At 37.6% G+C, this 18446-nt stretch overlaps 1 protein-coding gene across 5 annotated transcripts in view; it reads right to left on the reverse strand.

Annotated features, from left to right (window-relative positions):
* Window positions 1-6802: 6802 nt before the first annotated feature.
* The window catches only part of LOC123537191 (collagen alpha-1(III) chain-like), a 116457-nt gene continuing 104813 nt past the window's right edge, over window positions 6803-18446 (reverse strand). For all 5 annotated transcript variants that reach the window (XM_053528524.1, XM_053528525.1, XM_053528522.1 and 2 more), the window contains one exon: window positions 6803-14513. In XM_053528524.1, the coding sequence (XP_053384499.1) occupies window positions 11827-14513 (2687 nt within the window). In that variant the 3' untranslated portion in view covers window positions 6803-11826. The remainder of the gene's footprint in view (window positions 14514-18446) is intronic.

An 18446-nucleotide genomic window follows, 5' to 3' on the forward strand; every position in this document is an offset into this window, starting at 1 on the left:
AAATGCAAGCTACCGTCTACGCTCTCTAGCCTCGAGTTGAGCAGAACTCAACATTTACACATGTTATAAGTACCAGAATATAATTTAGAGACATCCGCAGATGTATTCATACGGGGTGCACATGGAACCTTCAATGAGTGCGATTCCATGAAAGGGCGACGTATGATCCCCATATAAAATAATAGCTTTGTCCCAAACAAGAAAACAATGGACAAATCTAAACAAACTAGAATTTAGAGAGGGGATCTGTGGTTACGAGGCCTGCATATAACAGAAACTGTCAAAAGACAAATTTAAAAAGCAGGCACCATATCCAAGGGGTGATTAAACATCACACAAGCTTTTACAGCGGGAGTGTTGGAACCAACCAAGCCGAAATGTTTAAGCAGAAAAATTAAATAGAACACTAACACAACATAAATGTCGTGCTGAACGATCTGAAGAGATCGAAATATAAAAGCTCTGATTGCAGTCAGTTTTGGAAGATGCAGTGAAATTGTGAAGCATGCCGTAAAACGTTACCCAAACTTTAAAAAATATGGTCCCACAGACCTCGACCTTTAGAGTGCATGATCCGAAAAGAAACTTCTGTCCCTTACCTAGACGAATATATCGAGGTTTAATTATTATATAGTTGAGACGCTTACCATAAAACTGTAACCTTAGAGCAACTCCGACGCCGACAGTGGGTCGAGTACAATATAGCGTATCTTATTCTTTGGACAGTCGAGCTTACAAGTGAATGAAGTAGTCATGCAATTAGGAGTACCTACCGGTAGGAACTAATTTTGTCTTCTGCAATCTGATTAAAATCATCCGCATAGGAAAACAGAAAGGAGGTATATCGTGCACCTGACATAGTTTTTTTACGGATTTCAGTAAAGCAAACATTCTAATAATGTGTACATGTAGATGCAGAGATTTAACCAAGTTTGATCAAGTGACGTATTTTTTTACCATAGAACAGTATAAAATGTTCATTCTCATCCATTAGTTGTTCGTCCAAATCCAGAGAGAGACCTTCAAGTAGGGAACCATGGTAGACTTCTTGTATGCTAGAACGAAAATTTTACAATGAACGACGACGAACACATAGTTATCACAGTAGGCTAGCTCAGCTTGAGCTCTTTATGTTTCACTGAACTAGAAAGTACAAATGAGGTATAACTTCATCAGTATTAGCCAACATTAAATCGCCCCTATTGGATATACGTACGTATTGAGTGTACAATATACTGACTTAAGCCTAATAGCATGCGTACACTCAATGCCTATCGTATTAAGTGCGCAAAGTGCACTTAATGTCTTTATGGTTATCATTGGTTTCATTTCTCTTAAAGACCCAGGGCCGATTTGGTTAGTTATCAAACTTGGTCGAGGACTTATTTGCAAACACATTTTGTTCAAGTTTGGTGAAGATCGGATGAGTAATGTTCGACTTAGAGTCCGGACAAGATCTGTGACAGATGGACGGACACACACATAGACATACAGACAGGAGTAAAGCAACATGTCTCCCACCACGGTAGTGTGGGAGACATAATTACCATCATTGAAATACAAAAGAATCTAGTTATTCTGTGGTGAGTATTTAATGATATGTATCATTGTACTAAATTGCATTAAAATTGGATTTAGTGTCATTATTTGAAAAAAAATAGGTGAAATTAGAAAGAAGATAATATTGTGTACGAAAGGAGTCATAGTTATGGAACTAATTTTTTTCAGCTTGCTTATGGGCACACAGGTTTACTGGTTTAATCGCTATTTAGGGAAAACCACAGTTTTGCCACATTTTTTCTAAGTACCATAGCCACAGTTCAAGTCAAGAAGGGGGAATAATTTGTCAAAACAGAACACAGAGTTATGAAACATGACTTGCATCATGATCCCAGTGAAGTTTCAAACCAATTCATGTACAGAAAGTGCAAAAAATTGAAAATTATTTTGTCGAGATATGTCAGAATTTTAGGCATTTGTTTGTGAACATACCTCATGACCCTTACAACCTGTAATATATTTATTGTTTTTAAGATTTTTACACAAATCAATATTTTAAGTCAAAAGGGAGAATAATTTTGTCAAAACAAAGACAGAGCTTATGGAACATGATACATAAATGTACATTATGATCAATGCTGTTAATTCTAGCTAAGCAAAGTAGGCTGAAAAGTATTCACTTTTGGCCTGGATAACCGGAGTACAGGTGAAGATGTTGGTTCAGCGGCTCTCTCTGAGAAATTTTGCCTGACAAAGGATGTATTGTAAGCCATTTTAGTCAAACAAGAGCTTGTAAAACACAACAAGCAAAAACAGTCAAAAGACGTATACTAATATGTTATAAAAGTACAACCTTAATGAAGATTAAAATGGATGACTTACAAAATAAATTTGCTTTAACGAGACTGTTCTGTATAAAAAAGAAGATTAAAAAAAGACCTATTAGGGCATTTAGACAGGTAGGAGGCACATCTGGCATGTGCATTATATCTATCTGAAATGTCAATTTGTACATATTATCGGAATACTAGTATATCAAAAAAGTCATTATAAAACAATAAAAGAAACTTTACATAATTAGTTCAGAACCGAACCTTATTTATTTTTATATATTTATTGTACTACCTCAAAGTTTCATGTATTTTTGTAAAACAAGATGTCATGATTTTTAATAGGTATCAAACAAGAATTGTCACAGGAGACATCATGCTCATCTATGTTGATGTTGGATAGTGAAATAGGGTACATCTGAGGAAGCTGGATCTGTCACTGGAGTGTTTAATGGCTCTAATGTGGATGAAGATATTGGACACTAGTTTAAGTCCGAGTCAAAAGTATTTAGTAATAACAGAGGTAGAGTGAAAGTGTATCAAAACATTAACTAAGTATAAAGGGACATAATTCATGTAATATTTCTGCAAGAGTAACACACTATATGTCATATAATGTGGCAAATAATGTGGAAAAACTAACCTAAGTTAGTAACCAGTGTTCATGGATTCTGTACCACTACAACCCTGTTCTCTGCAAGTAGCTTCCAACTTCCCCACATGAATCAGAGGTGAAGAACGAGTGATTTTAGACACAATGTCTTTTATCAAATCGTCATGGAGAACATACGCCTCGCCCAGAGATCGAACTCACACCACGTGATCTGAAGACCTGCACTCTCCCTATTAGACTTAGTGGGCGAGCAAAAAGTTTGCATGAAATTCATTAATTAATACCATATAATGACAGCTGAAACAAAATTAACCAGAAATTCTGAAATTCTTAGTAAAAATGGGGCATGATTCATGAAATATTGATGCAAGTTATTGCCCTTGCATAATATTATGTGAGGGATCATTTGGAACAACTATTTTGAGTGAAATCCATTTAGTAACAAGAGCTGTCACTAATGGTGACAAATGCCCCTGCAGCACCTTGACCTTTGACCTGGTGACCCCAAAGTCAGTAGGGGTGGTGTACTCAATAAGTACTATCAGCATGTCAAGTGTGAAGGTCCTGGGTGAAGTGGTTCGCGAGTAAAGTGCCTTCATACAAAAAGTTAACGATGGCCCCTGTGACCGTGACCTTTGACCTGGTGACCCCAAAGTCAGTATAGGTGGTGTACTCATTAAGTACTATCAGCATGTGAAATTTAAAGGTCCTGGGTGAAGTGGTTCGCGAGTAAAGTGCCTTCATGCAAAAAGTTAACGTCGGCCCCTGTGACCTTGACCTTTGACTGGTGACCACAAAGTCAGTAGGAGTGGTGTACTCATTAAGTACTATCAGCATGCGAAGTTTAAAGGTCCTGGGTGAAGTGGTTCGCGAGTAAAGTGCCTTCATGCAAAAAGTTAATGTTGGTCCCTGTGACCTTGACCGTTGACCGGGTGACCCCAAAGTCAGTAGGGATGGTGTCCTCAATAAGTACTATCAGCCTGTGAAGTTTAGAGGTCCTGTGTGAAGTGGTTCGCGAGCAAAGTGCCTTCATGCAAAAAGTTAACGTTGGCCTCTGTGACCTTGACCTTTGACCTGGTGACCCCAAAGTCAGTAGGGATGGTGTACACAATAAGTACTATCAGCATGTGAAGTTTGAAGGTCCTGGGTGCAGTGGTTCGTGAGTAAAGTGCCTTCATGCAAAAAGTTAACGTTGGCCCCTGTGACCTTGACCTTTGACCTGGTGACCCCAAAGTCAGTAGGGGTGGTGTCCTCAATAAGTACTATCAGCCTGTGAAGTTTAGAGGTCCTGGGTGAAGTGGTTCGCGAGCAAAAAGTTAATGTTGGCCCCTGTGACCTTGACCTTTGACCTGGTGACCCCAAAGTCAGTAGGGATGGTGTACACAATAAGTACTATCAGCAAGTGAAGTTTGAAGGTCCTGGGTGCAGTGGTTCGCGAGTAAAGTGCTTTCATGCAAAAAGTTAACGTTGGCCTCTGTGACCTTGACCTTTGACCTGCTGACCCCAAAGTCAGTAGGGGTGGTGAACTCAATAAGTACTATCAGCATGTGAAGTCTGAAGGTCCTGGGTGCAGTGGTTGGCGAGTAAAGTGCCTTCATGCAAAAAGTTAAAGTTGTGACGAACGAACAAACTAACGAATGGACGAACAGTTGAAAACTAATATGCCTCCCTTCGGGGGCATAAAAATAGAGACAGAGTGAAAGTGCAACAAAACTTTATTTTTATGATTAAGAATTCATGATGCAGGAGTCAATGCCTTTTTGTAATTTGATATGGGTGATGAAGAGGAATGACTTAAGTTTGAAGCAAATCCATCTGTGTGGGTTGTAAAGATAATCAAGGAAACACATTTGGGACAAGACAAGACAGGATGGGACAAAGTGATTCCTATATAGCCAAAAACAAAAAACAAACAAAGTTTGGTTGGGATATAATTACCTAAAATATCTGACCTCTTAAGAGTTATATGAGAACGTTTATCTTGCAGCTATGTATCTGGGTTTTTATGTGAAAAATCATCTTATGGTGAAAGTTTGTGTCAGGTTTTTTAAAGATCAATCTAGAATGGAAGTTACTAACCAGACAATGAAAATTACCTGAACTCTTTGACCTCTAAGTATGCCCTTTGAGCTGGGTCTGAATATCTGTGCCATTGAACGCCAGCAAAAATTTGGAGCCAACACAAAACAGGACCCTTTTAACCTTTGACATGGAAGTGGGACAAACAGGTTTGAGTTCTGCACATGGCACATCATCTTCATATTGTTAACATGTGAAAGTCAGCCTTTGTCTTAAACTCTTACAAAGGGGTTATGAAAATATGGACAGACTGACAGATAGAAAGACAATGGATGGATGAAAGACAGCGCAATCCTACATACCAAGGAAAAATCCCATACATGTATGCTGAGGACTAAGAAAGTTCCTCTTTCTGCAGAAGTCTTCTCCAAATGTTTGTAAAGAGTATAAACTTATTCCAGTTGTGAAGCTGGGCTAGGATTCAGGAACATTCAGTCTAAATGGAGTTCATATCTCATGTGCATTCTGTCAATTCAGTTTCCACCCCCACCCCCTCCAAAAAAATATGAACCATAAATGTGCTGTATGGGAAATCTGAAAATCAGGAAATGCAAATGTTTTAGATTTATTTGGTTTGTTAGTTTTTAAAGTTGGATAACTTCTGTCATTAACATCAGGTAACTCTAGTTTATCATGTTTGACAAAAGGCGATGGTTGAAAGAAATGGAATAATATTTTACAAACTTGATCAGGCCATGTTTTGTTGAGAAATGGGGATAAAAGTATGAACATGGCTATACTGTGTGGTATTATGGTAATCTGAATTTCCAAAAGAACAAGCAAATTTCTACCCACACCCCTTATGAATGAGGGGGGCTGTCTTTCTTTTGGAAGATATTTAGTTTCCAGATAACTTTTGTGCAAAAGGACAGTGCAATGGTTTGCTGGTTCCTTGGAAAAGCTCTAACCTATATGTATAAAGTTTCATGAAGATCCATCAATGGGTTACTGTAAAACATCAAAAGGGCAATAACTCTGCAGTTACTGAGATCCAGATGAATGATACGCATGCAACACCACCCTGTAGTGATCTATATTTGTATTAAATGTCATGAAATTCCATCTATGGATTACTTTGTTATGTGGGAATTTATGGATTATAAAATAATTAAAGTGCAATAACTCTCGTTAATGAAGTGATCCTGACCAAGTTGCTAGTGCACCACCACACTATAGTGATGTACATTTGTGAACAAATTCATGAAGAGCATCAATAGGTCACTTAGTTACAGTCAAAATCCCTACCAATTCAAACAAAAACTGCTTTTACTCATTCAAGGGATAATAAAGTAAGTGAGCAAAGGTCATTGTGCTAATTTATAATTCTGTCAGGTCTGGTGATTCCACCTGAAGTACTTTTTGAATTATAAGCATTTTAATTTTTTTTTTCAAACAAATAGAGGGGAAAAAAAATCTTCTTTTAATGGGTCAAGGGGGTTAATACTATATATAATGGTAATGTGCTATTCAATAATTATGGAGGCTTAAATACTTTTTGAATAATGAGCATTTTCACTTTCAGACGGATGGACAAACAGCTGGACAGACAACACCAAAATAATATCCCTATGCCTTTAGCACGGTATCATAAATAGAATGAATGATAACTCCTCAACTTCTTAAGGTACCGGTACTTAACTCGTACTGGCTTCAAACCATCTATAGAAATTACCTCCCCTGGTGGTACAAAGGGAGATCACTGCATGTGATTTGCTGCACTCTGAATCAATGTTTGAAAAGGTTACATCAGAAAAGGGAAAGGAAAAGCAAGTCCATTAAATTTGTTTCATGATTTACTAACATATTCATCTATGAAAAGATGTCGACATTGTGTACATAGTTATCCCCCCTTTTCCCCTTTTGTATCAATTTTGTGCCACTGTGCACTATATTACATTTGTATGAGTGCACATTTAAAACAGTCATATAAACATATCAAAAATATACTATAGCATTCAAGGTCAAAACCTACTAAATGTATCTACAACGAACTGTAGTACTCCTTAACTGTCACATGACCATCACATGGCAATCATGTGACCAATCTAACAATGGAACAGAAACATTTTTTTTGGCTCCCATCTTACTGTGGATATACCTCTATCAGACCCAAAGAAATCATTCTCCTTGATGCAGTTTGTTGTACTTTATGCACTGAAGACCAAAGTCAATTAACAATGATCCTTGAAATTCTCACAGTTTTATCAAATGCTAAAATTCATGTACATGTATAATTAACAACTTAAATACAGCAAGTTATACGTTTATGTGTCTCAGCACACTGGATTCATGCTGACTTATTACTTAGCAATATAAACACTATAAATTCCGACTTTAAGTAAATGTAGAACATTGAACCAGTCAAAAATAGCGTATGTTTTAAATTAGAAGCTTTTCTTTCTATCAGACAAGAACACAAGTTCTGAAATGGTAATAATGAAAACCTTCCTTCTTCAACATAATTTAGACTCATGAATCAAGCTATATATTAAAGTTCCACTTACACCGGTGCTAGGAGGCAGATGGCTGTTGCACACGAGTCTGACTGTTGAATTTTCAACAATATCATTCTAATAAAAGCTGACTTAACACAGTTCAACAGAGAAACTGTGGTAGATCTCTGGTGTGCAAGAACGCAAAATAATATACATACTTCAAGAATTGAGAAATGTATGTTCAAGTTTACAGCAGTCAAACCATCAAAGAGAATGCTTCCCTTGCTGTATTATAAAGTTTTCAGAATAAATGACACACAAATGCTTGACAATTCTGGAATTGTTGTAGTGTTACAAATTTTTATTCAAAACTCAATAAATGCTTAAAAGAAATGAAGAAAACTGCATCGGATTTGGTTCAGTTCAAATCTTCACGCTGGAAACTTCCTGTTCCTCCAACTGGGCTTGGTTGTTGTTGACAGCTATATAATAAACTTTACTAACAACAGTCACTATCTTAAACGTTTGTTAAGTTTGCTAGACAAAACTATTTTTCAAGAATGTTATAAAGATCATTCTTCAATTTTATATGACAAAAAAATTAAATTCATGTTTTGAAACTTTCACTTAAAACATGATTAGACATGAGCTAACTTATTATCACAAAGGACATGTGATACCTTAGTATCACTGTTCACATGTCAGGTATGCAACTATGTGACTGATTAAGTAAACATATTCAGTGTGCTCACTTACATGATTCATTCTGCTCATTTTTCTAACGGCAAATCATCAATTCTGGAAACAAAACCTATACCAATTAGCACTAATTAATAATGTAGTGATCGATACATATGCATGCAGTTTAGAGGAACTTTCTCACACAAAACAGAAGTGAACTGCCATGTACATGCAAGTTTACCACAATTCCTTCATTCAACTGTCAGCAGCAACAAAAACTCATTCAGAAAACTAAGCTACTTGTCCACAAAGTACTCAAATAATAAACTGACCAATGGTATCACTAGAAATCAACATTTGAAAGCATTTATTAAGTTTTGAAATAAAATAGTTTGCTAAACTTCAACAACCTATTGCATGTAGGAACTAGTGACATAACAAATATTAAAATGATCCTGTTTCTTTATGAAGAGTGCATGCGTCAGTTAAAAAATGAATACAGAATTTCAAAAATGACAGATCCAGAATTTTACATCTCTGCTTTCCTATTGCACTGTTCATATTTAATGACACTTTCACAGGCAAAATTTAATAAGTGCAAGTACTGCTGTGGCTGTTACTATGGTTACCAAAATGTGAAAATGATTAGGTTTATTTTCTCCTGCGTTAAGTAAGTCATTGTGGGATCAGAGATAGCTGTACTTCTACTTGTGTCACCTGTACTTTAAAACACAATAAAGGCCACAACTATACATAAAATACCTTAAAAGATCATTATTTTATTTTCATATTTAACCACAAACATTAATATTCCTTACACCCTCTGTTAATAGTTTGTTTTTTTCAATAAATTTCCCCAAGACTGCTTTGTTAGACAGGCATGATTATTGTTTCCAAGTAAAAGAAAAAAAAAAGAATTGTATAATCATACCAAAAGCGTCTATCACATTTTTTTTATCTCAAAATACTGAACAGTTTTGTAAAACAAGGTGTGTCAACAGAAAATGAATCCCTAGCAAGAAATGGAACTTTTAATGTCTAACTCATAAATATTACTTCATGTATATTTCTTGTCTTTTAAACATTAACTTGAAGGATACATATATTTACTTATGCATTAATTAAATTTTGCCTATGAAGAGTTGTTTGAAATGTAACACAATGTGCTGAAATCTTGTTTAGGTATAAAAATGTTTACATGGTCTAAAAATTATTCAAATATATTACAACCAATCATAAATATTGAAAGAACAGGGGAAAAACAATAAAAACCGATTGTGATGAAGAAAAAAATGTAATGGTATACAAACTGAAATATTTAACATGTACACAAAATTTTTATGTACATATATGATAATTGCAGCTATTTACATATATTCTGACACTATAGAAGTAATTCGTGTAAAGTTATTCAAATAATGAATATTCATACAAGTCCATGGTATTAACTTAAAACAAGTCAATAAATCTTGTAGATATCCAGATTTACCTCCCTTCCATTGTGTGTAAGTGCCATTTTATAATACTTCATTTTATGATTACCTCCCTTGGATTATGCTATGTAAGATAGTCATTATGCACATGTCTGTAAAAAATGCTGGCAAATCTACAGAAAGCTAAATTTTCTGTCACACATTCTAAATGAAGGCAACTGTAAGTCTAAAAGAGCAAAATTAATTAGAATGTCTTAAAGATACTAAAATTCAATATTTGGCATTTCTGATAGCAAGTTTATGGTACAGTGAAAAACACAAATCTGAAAAAAAAAAAAAAAAAAAAAAACCAAAAAAACATACAAACTAAGGAAAAAAGCACAAACTGAATTTGTCTGAATACCTCGAATGTGCATACATATACCCAGAAAATCAGGACTTTGAGCAAAATGTACATAGTTTTTGGCATATCAAAGACAAAAACAAAAGTTTATTTGTTGAAATACAGTCAATGAATAGACACTTAAAAGTAAAATGGATCAATGCAACATAACAAAACAATTTTTCCATCACAAAACAAAACAGTTCAGTTGCCTACTGTCAAAGCAATTATAATGATCAAGCATAAAATTGCACATTAAATAATTATTCACAAAACCAGCTTGTCATCTGTTACAAAATCAATAACAAAAGAATTAAATTTCCATCAAATACCAAATAAATTAATTTGTTACAAGATATCAACTGGCAGTATGGTATTATACCATAGCATTTACACACAAATAGAAAAAGGCACTGCTTCTTTCTTTTCTACAGGTACTATAACTTGTCCAATAATTTTACAAAATATTGAAAAAGCTATTTAGTTCAATGCGAAAGTTGACTATTAGAAGTATTCAACATATTTAAATGCACACTATGAAAGGTGGGGTAAAAATATTCTTGAAAAGATAACATTTATTTGCAATGAACAATTTACTGTTTCTTTAAATTCAACGGACAATATCAAATGAACACTGAGCTTTATTTAACTGATTCTACACTTGTCTCATTTTTCTGTCCGCATTTAATTTGAACAATGGAACAGTCCTCTCTTACACTGTAGATTAAACTGTTCTATTCAAACTTTTAGGTGGAGCAAAATGATCCATTGATCTGTTCATACACATTTTTAGACATGTTTTGATCTGTATAATATACATCACTAAATCTTTCTCAAACTGTTTCAGAGACCAAAATATGCACGTTTTTCAAAATTCATATTAAATCAGAAACTGTTAGCAAGAACAGTCCACTGAAGCTTTTACATTTTACAGCTCTATACTGTACAGCGGAGTTTGTGACTGGCCCTCTCCAAGCTGGCCTCCTATCTAACTTTAATACACTGCAGATAAGCTTAATTTCAAGTCTGTGTGTGTTAGTTTTGAGAACTTTTGGCCTGAAACAAATATGTAAGTGAAAATAGACTTTGGTCTAAAGTTATTTAAAATGAGTTAGGAGACCAGTCTGAAAACTCTACAATCTGATTGGTCTTTTCTAAGCACAGTAATGAAATCGACCAATGACAAGGTTTCTTTTCTCAGACTGGTATTCAAACTCAAGATTTATATCCTGAGACCCTAGAAATCATTGACCAAGAGCAAGAACAACACAGAATGGTCAAAGAAACAATAAATAAATGAAATGCTTATAAAAATAAAGCTTCAAATGAGAGACTGTGTACAAATCTTTGGACTTGTGTAATATATATATATGTATATATTATGGCATCTTAAATAGAGCACTGACTCTAATGACATAAATTCAATAAACTTGAGCTCACAAATTGTTTTCTATTTCACACGTAAATTATATGGGGTGTGCACTAATTAAATCACGAGAAATAAAATCTCTTTCGTTAAAATATCATTTTGTTTTCAACAACACAAGTTTTTCACTTATTCAAGGCCATCACTAATAACTTTCACTTAACTTTCTCATGGCTTTGATTCACATGTCATTGTTATATTATTCCAGCATCCCTCGCCACTATGTATTCTCATCTCGGACATTCCAACCAATCACAACCTATGTTTTCAACACAATGCCACATACTGGTATCTTTTTACAATCACCTCCAACACACAGAGTCCCCCTTCATTCACTTCACATTTCTGCAACCTGGGACCCTACTTTGTATTCTTCCATCTCTGCTTAGTTTTTCTTTTGCCCAATCACACTAATAATATTCGTTTATTTTCACACTTTTATTTATTTCACATAGTACCGTGCATATTGGGCATCATGCCAGCCCCCATCGCTGGTCCCATCGGGCCATAACCAGGACCTCCCGGATTACCCATCATGCTTTCCATCGGGGACATCTGACGGGGTCGACTTTGTGAATATAACTGTTGTTGAAATTGCTGAAATTGGGCACTTGAGTAACCAGGTGCACCTGGGCTTAGTGGGCCAGGCCCCATACCAGCCCCTGACATTCTCATCCCGGGACTTGGCTGTCTTGAATAGGGACCAGACCGTGACATACCTGGTATACCAGGACCTTGCATTCTTGGTCCCTGCATTGACATGGATCCTGGACCAGAGGGCATCATTGGGCTACCCATTGGCCCACTATATGGGGGACTATTATATGGCATATTTGGTCCCATATTGCCTGGAGGACCCCCACTCATAGGTCCCATAGGGTCATTCATAATACTATTTGACATGTTGCTCATTGAAGTCATTGGATTCCCACTCAAAGATGACAGGGCACACATTGGGCCACTCATACTAGTCATATTTGGATTCATTGGGTCAGGACTAAAGTTACCCCCAGTGAGAGGCAAATCTGGACTACCTCTTCGCATCATCATAGACTGCTGGACTGCAGGACCAATGGGACCAGTGAAAGGACTACCCCTTGATCCAGGGCGCAATGAACTCATAGGACCAGACCCTGGACCCATACCCATCATTGTGCTAGCATTCGGACCCATCCTGGGATCTGACATAGGACCCATGCCTCCAGGACCCATTCTCGGATCCCCACCCATAACCAGTTCTGGACCAGGGCCCATTCTAGCATCATGCCGAGCCATTCGAGGATCACCACCTGGACCCATAGGTCCCATTCTGGGATCTCCAGCCATAGGACCCATTCTAGGGTCCATCCTAGGATCTGACATTGACTGCCCACCAAATCTTGGATCTTGACCCATGCCCATGGAAGGCCCCATTCTACTATCACCCCCTGGGCCAGGACCTTGGCCTGGAGCAGATCCTGGCCCTGGCCCCATATTCGGGGGACCTGGACCATATGGACTACCCCCTGGACCTGGAAAATACTGCATTTTAGAAGTTGGCACTTTGCCTTCCATATTACCTCCTTGACCTGTAAAATGAGTCATAAAGTCTAAATCTGGTTTGCTCATGGGTTTATTCTCTGGAAGCATATTTGACTGACTTGCAGGCAGATACTGAATTGTATTTGGAGCTTTCTGCTGTATCTGTACATTAGCATTTCCCATTGAGCTAGGGGGAAACCCAGGGGAGCCCGGCCTTCCCGATGTAGGCACTTGTGGAGGATTCTGGGACTGAGCAAACGGTGATCGATTATTGTGCATGCCTGGCGGCATAGCCATGCCTCCGTAGTTACTGTCTTTCATATTCATATTCCCAGACTGAGGTTTGCCACTAGAGGGCATTCCAGAGCTAGGGGTCATGTTTGTAGTTTGAGTCACATTACTTTGGGACATACTACCAGTTTGTGTCATATTTGCTCCACCCATATTGGCGCCACTTTGTTGCATATTCATTTGAGTCTGCTCCATGTTCATTTGTTGCACTTGCATAGAGGCGGCGGAGCTGCTGCTACTATTATAATTGTTACCCCCACCCCCATGACCTACACTTTGTATATTAACTTGTTGAATAGACAGATTGGTATTCACATAAGTATTATTCACACTAGGAGTACTATGAGAAGTCTGCGATGTATTCGGAACCACCGACTGCGGTGTCTGTTGATTACTAACGGATTGCTGAGGCTGAGGCGTGCCGGGTCCAACCTGCTGTTGTTGCTGACTCTGCATTTGGATACTATGAAATGGTCCGCCCTGCATCATATGCTGCTGCATCTGATTGGATAAATTTTCTACACCTTTCGCTAAGTTAGCTAAACTAGCCGATGTGATGTTCGACAATGATGATTTTCCTGTTGGCGTTGTCGGAGAATTTGAGATACTACTACTATTTTGAGGTTGTTGTTGTTGTTGAGGATCATAATGAGAAAGGCGCATATTTGCTCCAGACATTGGGCTTGGCCCAGGACCCTGACCCGAACCCTGTGTAACATTAATTGGGCCTGGGCTTGCTAAAGGTCCACTGGAAGTCTGACTGGAGTTTGACATAGGGCCTTTATTAGATCCAGGTGCATGTAAAGGAGAGTTCACCATTTGATTATTTTGAGTATAATGGCTTGACTGGGACTCACTAGTGTTTGTATCACGATATGCTGTGTTTATTTGTTTTGTTATCGTCAGTTCCTGACCATCAAACTGGTTGAGATAACTAATATGCTGAGGAGAGGGTGTAGGTTGTAAGTTTTTACACAGTTCTTCCATGTCATCTCGTTTTCTCTTTGTTGACTGAGACTGTGCATAGCTAGGGGGCGGTTTGTTTGCTGACGCATTCGAACCAGAAACCTGGCCCCCTGGTGGCATTTCTGGCACAAATTGTTCTGGATTACCTGCCCTTTGTAAAGACACCTGAGAGTTTTTCATTCCATGAGAAGGCGGCATGTGTCCGCCCATGTTGTGATTCATCGGAGATCCTTGCTGCATCATTGGGTCCATTGCTGGGCCCATACCAGGCCCCATTGGGCCCATAGGGTCCATACCAGAAAATGATCCTTTCCGTTGATGACCAGGAAATGATAACGTATCATTTGGATCTGGACCTGAAATAATATATAGTGCATAAATATCTCAGATACAACTTTGTTTTGGCAATGGCATACAATGCAAAATGCAGCACAAGACTATGAATTGACAGATTTTCAAACCATGGGGGAAAGTGAATGTTTTTTGTGACAATCTGAAGGATGGCAGTGTGTCTCAAGTCATTCCTCCTCTTCCTTTTTCTAATTCATGCTAGGAAGTTGTCATTTACTTGCAGAGCAACAGTCAGCATTGGCACAGAAATCAAGACCACAGATAAGGTTAAATGACTGCCATTATATATATATAACACTGAATAAACAAAACAATAATGGATGCATTGATCAGTACAATAATTAAAACTAGAGTTGTCACAGAAGTGACGAATTATACCCCCACAATATGGCCTTGTCACAGAACTAAGCAAATGTCAAAGCTGAACTTACTTGACCTTTGACCTACTGACCTCAAAATCAATAGAAGTCATCTGCTGGTCATGATCAACCACCCTATGAAGTTTCAAGGTCCTCTGCCCAAGCGTTCTCAAGTTATTGTCCGAAAAAGGTTTAAATGTTCCAGTCACTCTGAACTTTGACCTTTGGAACTCAAAATCATTAAAGGTCATCTGCTGGTCATGACCAACTTCCCTATTTAGTTTCGTGATCCTAGTCCCAAGCAGTCTGAAGTTATTGTCCGAAAACAGTTTAAATGTTCCGAGTCACTGTGACCTTGACCTTTGACCTACTGACCTCAAAATCAATAGGGGTCATCTGCTGGTCCTAACCAACCTCCCTATCAATTTTGCATGATCCTAGGCCCAAGCATTCTCAAATTATCATCCGGAAACTGTTTAACTGTTTCGTATTATTGTGACCTTGACCTTTGACCTACTAGCCTCAAAGTCGAACATGACCTGTATTCAATCATGTTACACCTGTGTACAAAAATTTATGATCCTAGACCCAAGCGTTCTAAAGTTATCATCTGGAAACCGTTTAACTATTCCAAGTCACTGTGACCTTGACTGTTGACCTACTGACCTCAAAATAGAACTTGACCTGTATTTCATAATGTTACACCTGTGTACTAAAATTTATGATCCTAGGCCCAAGCGTTCTCAAGTTATCATCCGGAAACCATTTAACTGTTCCGAGTCACTGTGACCTTGACCTTTGACCTACAGACCTCAACGTCGAACTTGACCTGTATTTTATGATGTTACACCTATGTACCAAAAATTATTTAAATCGGTCAAGCCTTCATGAGTTACCGTAAAAACTTGAATATATGACGCAGTTTTTTTACGATTTTTTTCATTTTCTTAAAGGGATGCGTAATATATACCAAGGTAGAGCTTCAAACATTTTTTTCCAGCTTGAAAACCCGAAAATATCGGCGAAAATCGGACAGTTTTGTCAACTGTCATGTGTTTACATTTTGGGCCGTGCTTTTCTAATATCCTCTTGAGGAGCGTTTTATTGGGCGGGTCTAAAAACACGTACGGAACAGAACCTGTGATGATATACGGTAATTTGTGAGTTTAAATTATTTGTATTTGTAAATTTAATTAATAAGTATCGTACATATCCAGAGCACCGGATAATGTGTCAGTTTAATAATTAGGCAAAATACAAAATTTCGCGGTTCCGGGTTGTTGGTGTTTGATCGTTAAAATCATTATCTTTCAAGGATGCTCAAATAAATTGCAATTAAAACATATCGTTTGTTATTTCTTTATTTCCAGCAAATTATTACTGATCAATATAGCAGCTCGTACATTGTTAAACAAACACGCTAATTAGCCGTGATGTGCCCATAATTATGAGAAGTTTGTTCGCACGTCTGTTAAAGTGCTAAGGTGTTGACAGCTTGAGAAAGTTCTCAAATACTTTAGAAAGAATTTGTCTGTCAGTTATTGTCACTGTTGTCTATAACCGATTATGCAGCAATTGTGATTTTCACGAGAAATCGTTTTTACGCATGCCGCTAATGGCCGATTTCGACTTTGTAAAAAAAAACGTTTTCGACTGATTTTTCGGTGCGTGATATATTCCAATGTAAGCATTTTTCCCAAGATTTTGATACAAGATCGGGGGTGCGTCATATACATGCTAGCGTGATATATTCAAGTTTTTACGGTATCATCCGGAAACCGTTTTACTGTTCAGGGTCACCGTGACCTTGACCTTTGACCTACTGCCCCCAAGTTCGAACTTGACCTGTATTTTCTGATGTTGTACCTGTGTACCAAAAATTATTTAAATCGGTCAAGCCTTTCAAGAGTTATCATCCGGAAACCATGAAAACTGACGGACCGACCGACCGCCAAGCTCACTCCTATATACCCCCCCCCCCCCCCCCCCCACTTCATTTTGTGGGGGTATAACTACACTCAAATGATTTTACTTATTCTTATTACAACCTAGTTTGATTCATCAAATCAACAACAGTAGGTCAGATCACATTCTAAAAGTTTCATATTGATCTGGCAACAAATGGAGTCAATCTGCATGGCTGCAATTTACAAACACTAAAATCAAAATTAATTTTTGGATCATTGGTTCAAAAATAGGCAAAATATTTTTTCTCTTAAAGTATCTACTACCACTCTTGTAGACCTTTAGAATGATGTATAATATCAATGGTATTCTTTAACTAGAGCTGTCACAATATGGCCCTGTCAGACTGTCACAGAAGTAAGCCAATGTCAAAGTTGAACCTCAAAATCAATAGGGTCCTTGTTTCTGAAGCCCTGCACTGGACGTTTGGCATACTGACCTCAAATCAACTAGAGCTATCACTGAAGGTGATGAATGTACCCCCCCCCCCCGCATGCACTGACACAGTACATTGCAATTTGACGCACACAAGACTGCATAATTATGTGGACTGTAAGTATGAAGACTCTATGTATATAGCATAGTAACAAAAAACAATATGCCATAACTCTGCAGAATATTTATCTAAAAGAACGAAACATGCACCATGCACAAGTAGGGTTGGTACTGATCACTTGTGTGAAGTTTCATTAAATTGTGTGCATGGGTTCAGGAGATTATGCGCGCACAAGATTGCATATGCAGACTGTATGTATATAGTATAGTAACAAAAATCAAAGTCCTGTAACCCTGCAAAATTTCTGAAAGAACCTAATGTGCACCATGCACAACTACTGTTGTTACTGATCACTTGTGTGAAATTTCATTAAATTGTGTCATGGGGATGAGGAGAGTTGGTGCGCACAAGATTGCATATGCAGACTGTATGTATATAGTATAGTAACAAAAATCAAAGTCCTGTAACTCTGCAATTTGTTTTTTTCTGAAAGAACCTAACATGCACCATGCACAACTACTGTTGTTACTGAACACTTGTGTGAAGTTTCATTAAATTGTGTCAAGGGGATGAGAAGAGTTGGTGCGCACAAGATTGTGTCTTTGTATATAGTATAATAACAAAAAACAAAGTCCCATAACTCTGCAAAAAAAAATTCTGAAAGAACCTAACATGCATCATGCACAACTACTGTTGTTACTGATCACTTTTGTGAAGTTTCATTAAACTGTGTCAAGGGGATGAGGAGAGTTGGTGCGCACAAGATTGTGTCTATGGACAGACAGACGGACAGACAGACAGACAACCTGAAACCAGTATATCCCCCTTACAACTTTGTTGTCGGGGGGTACAATAATTATGGGTTATTTACCAGTCGTAAGTGACCTCCGTATCAAATGTGATCTTAGACCAAAATGTTGTCTAGATATCTGGCAAAAAATGTGATCTTGACCTTTGACCTACTGATCTCAAAATCAGTAGGGATCATCTGCTGGTCATGGTCAATCTCCCTATTAAGTTTCATGAACCTAGGCCCAAGCATTCTCAAGTTATCGTCCAGAAACCTTTTAACTGTTCAAGGTCATTGTGACCTTGACGTATGACCTACTGACCTCAAA

This window comes from Mercenaria mercenaria, chromosome 17, assembly GCF_021730395.1.
Source record: "Mercenaria mercenaria strain notata chromosome 17, MADL_Memer_1, whole genome shotgun sequence".
NCBI classification, from domain to species: Eukaryota; Metazoa; Mollusca; class Bivalvia; order Venerida; family Veneridae; genus Mercenaria; species Mercenaria mercenaria.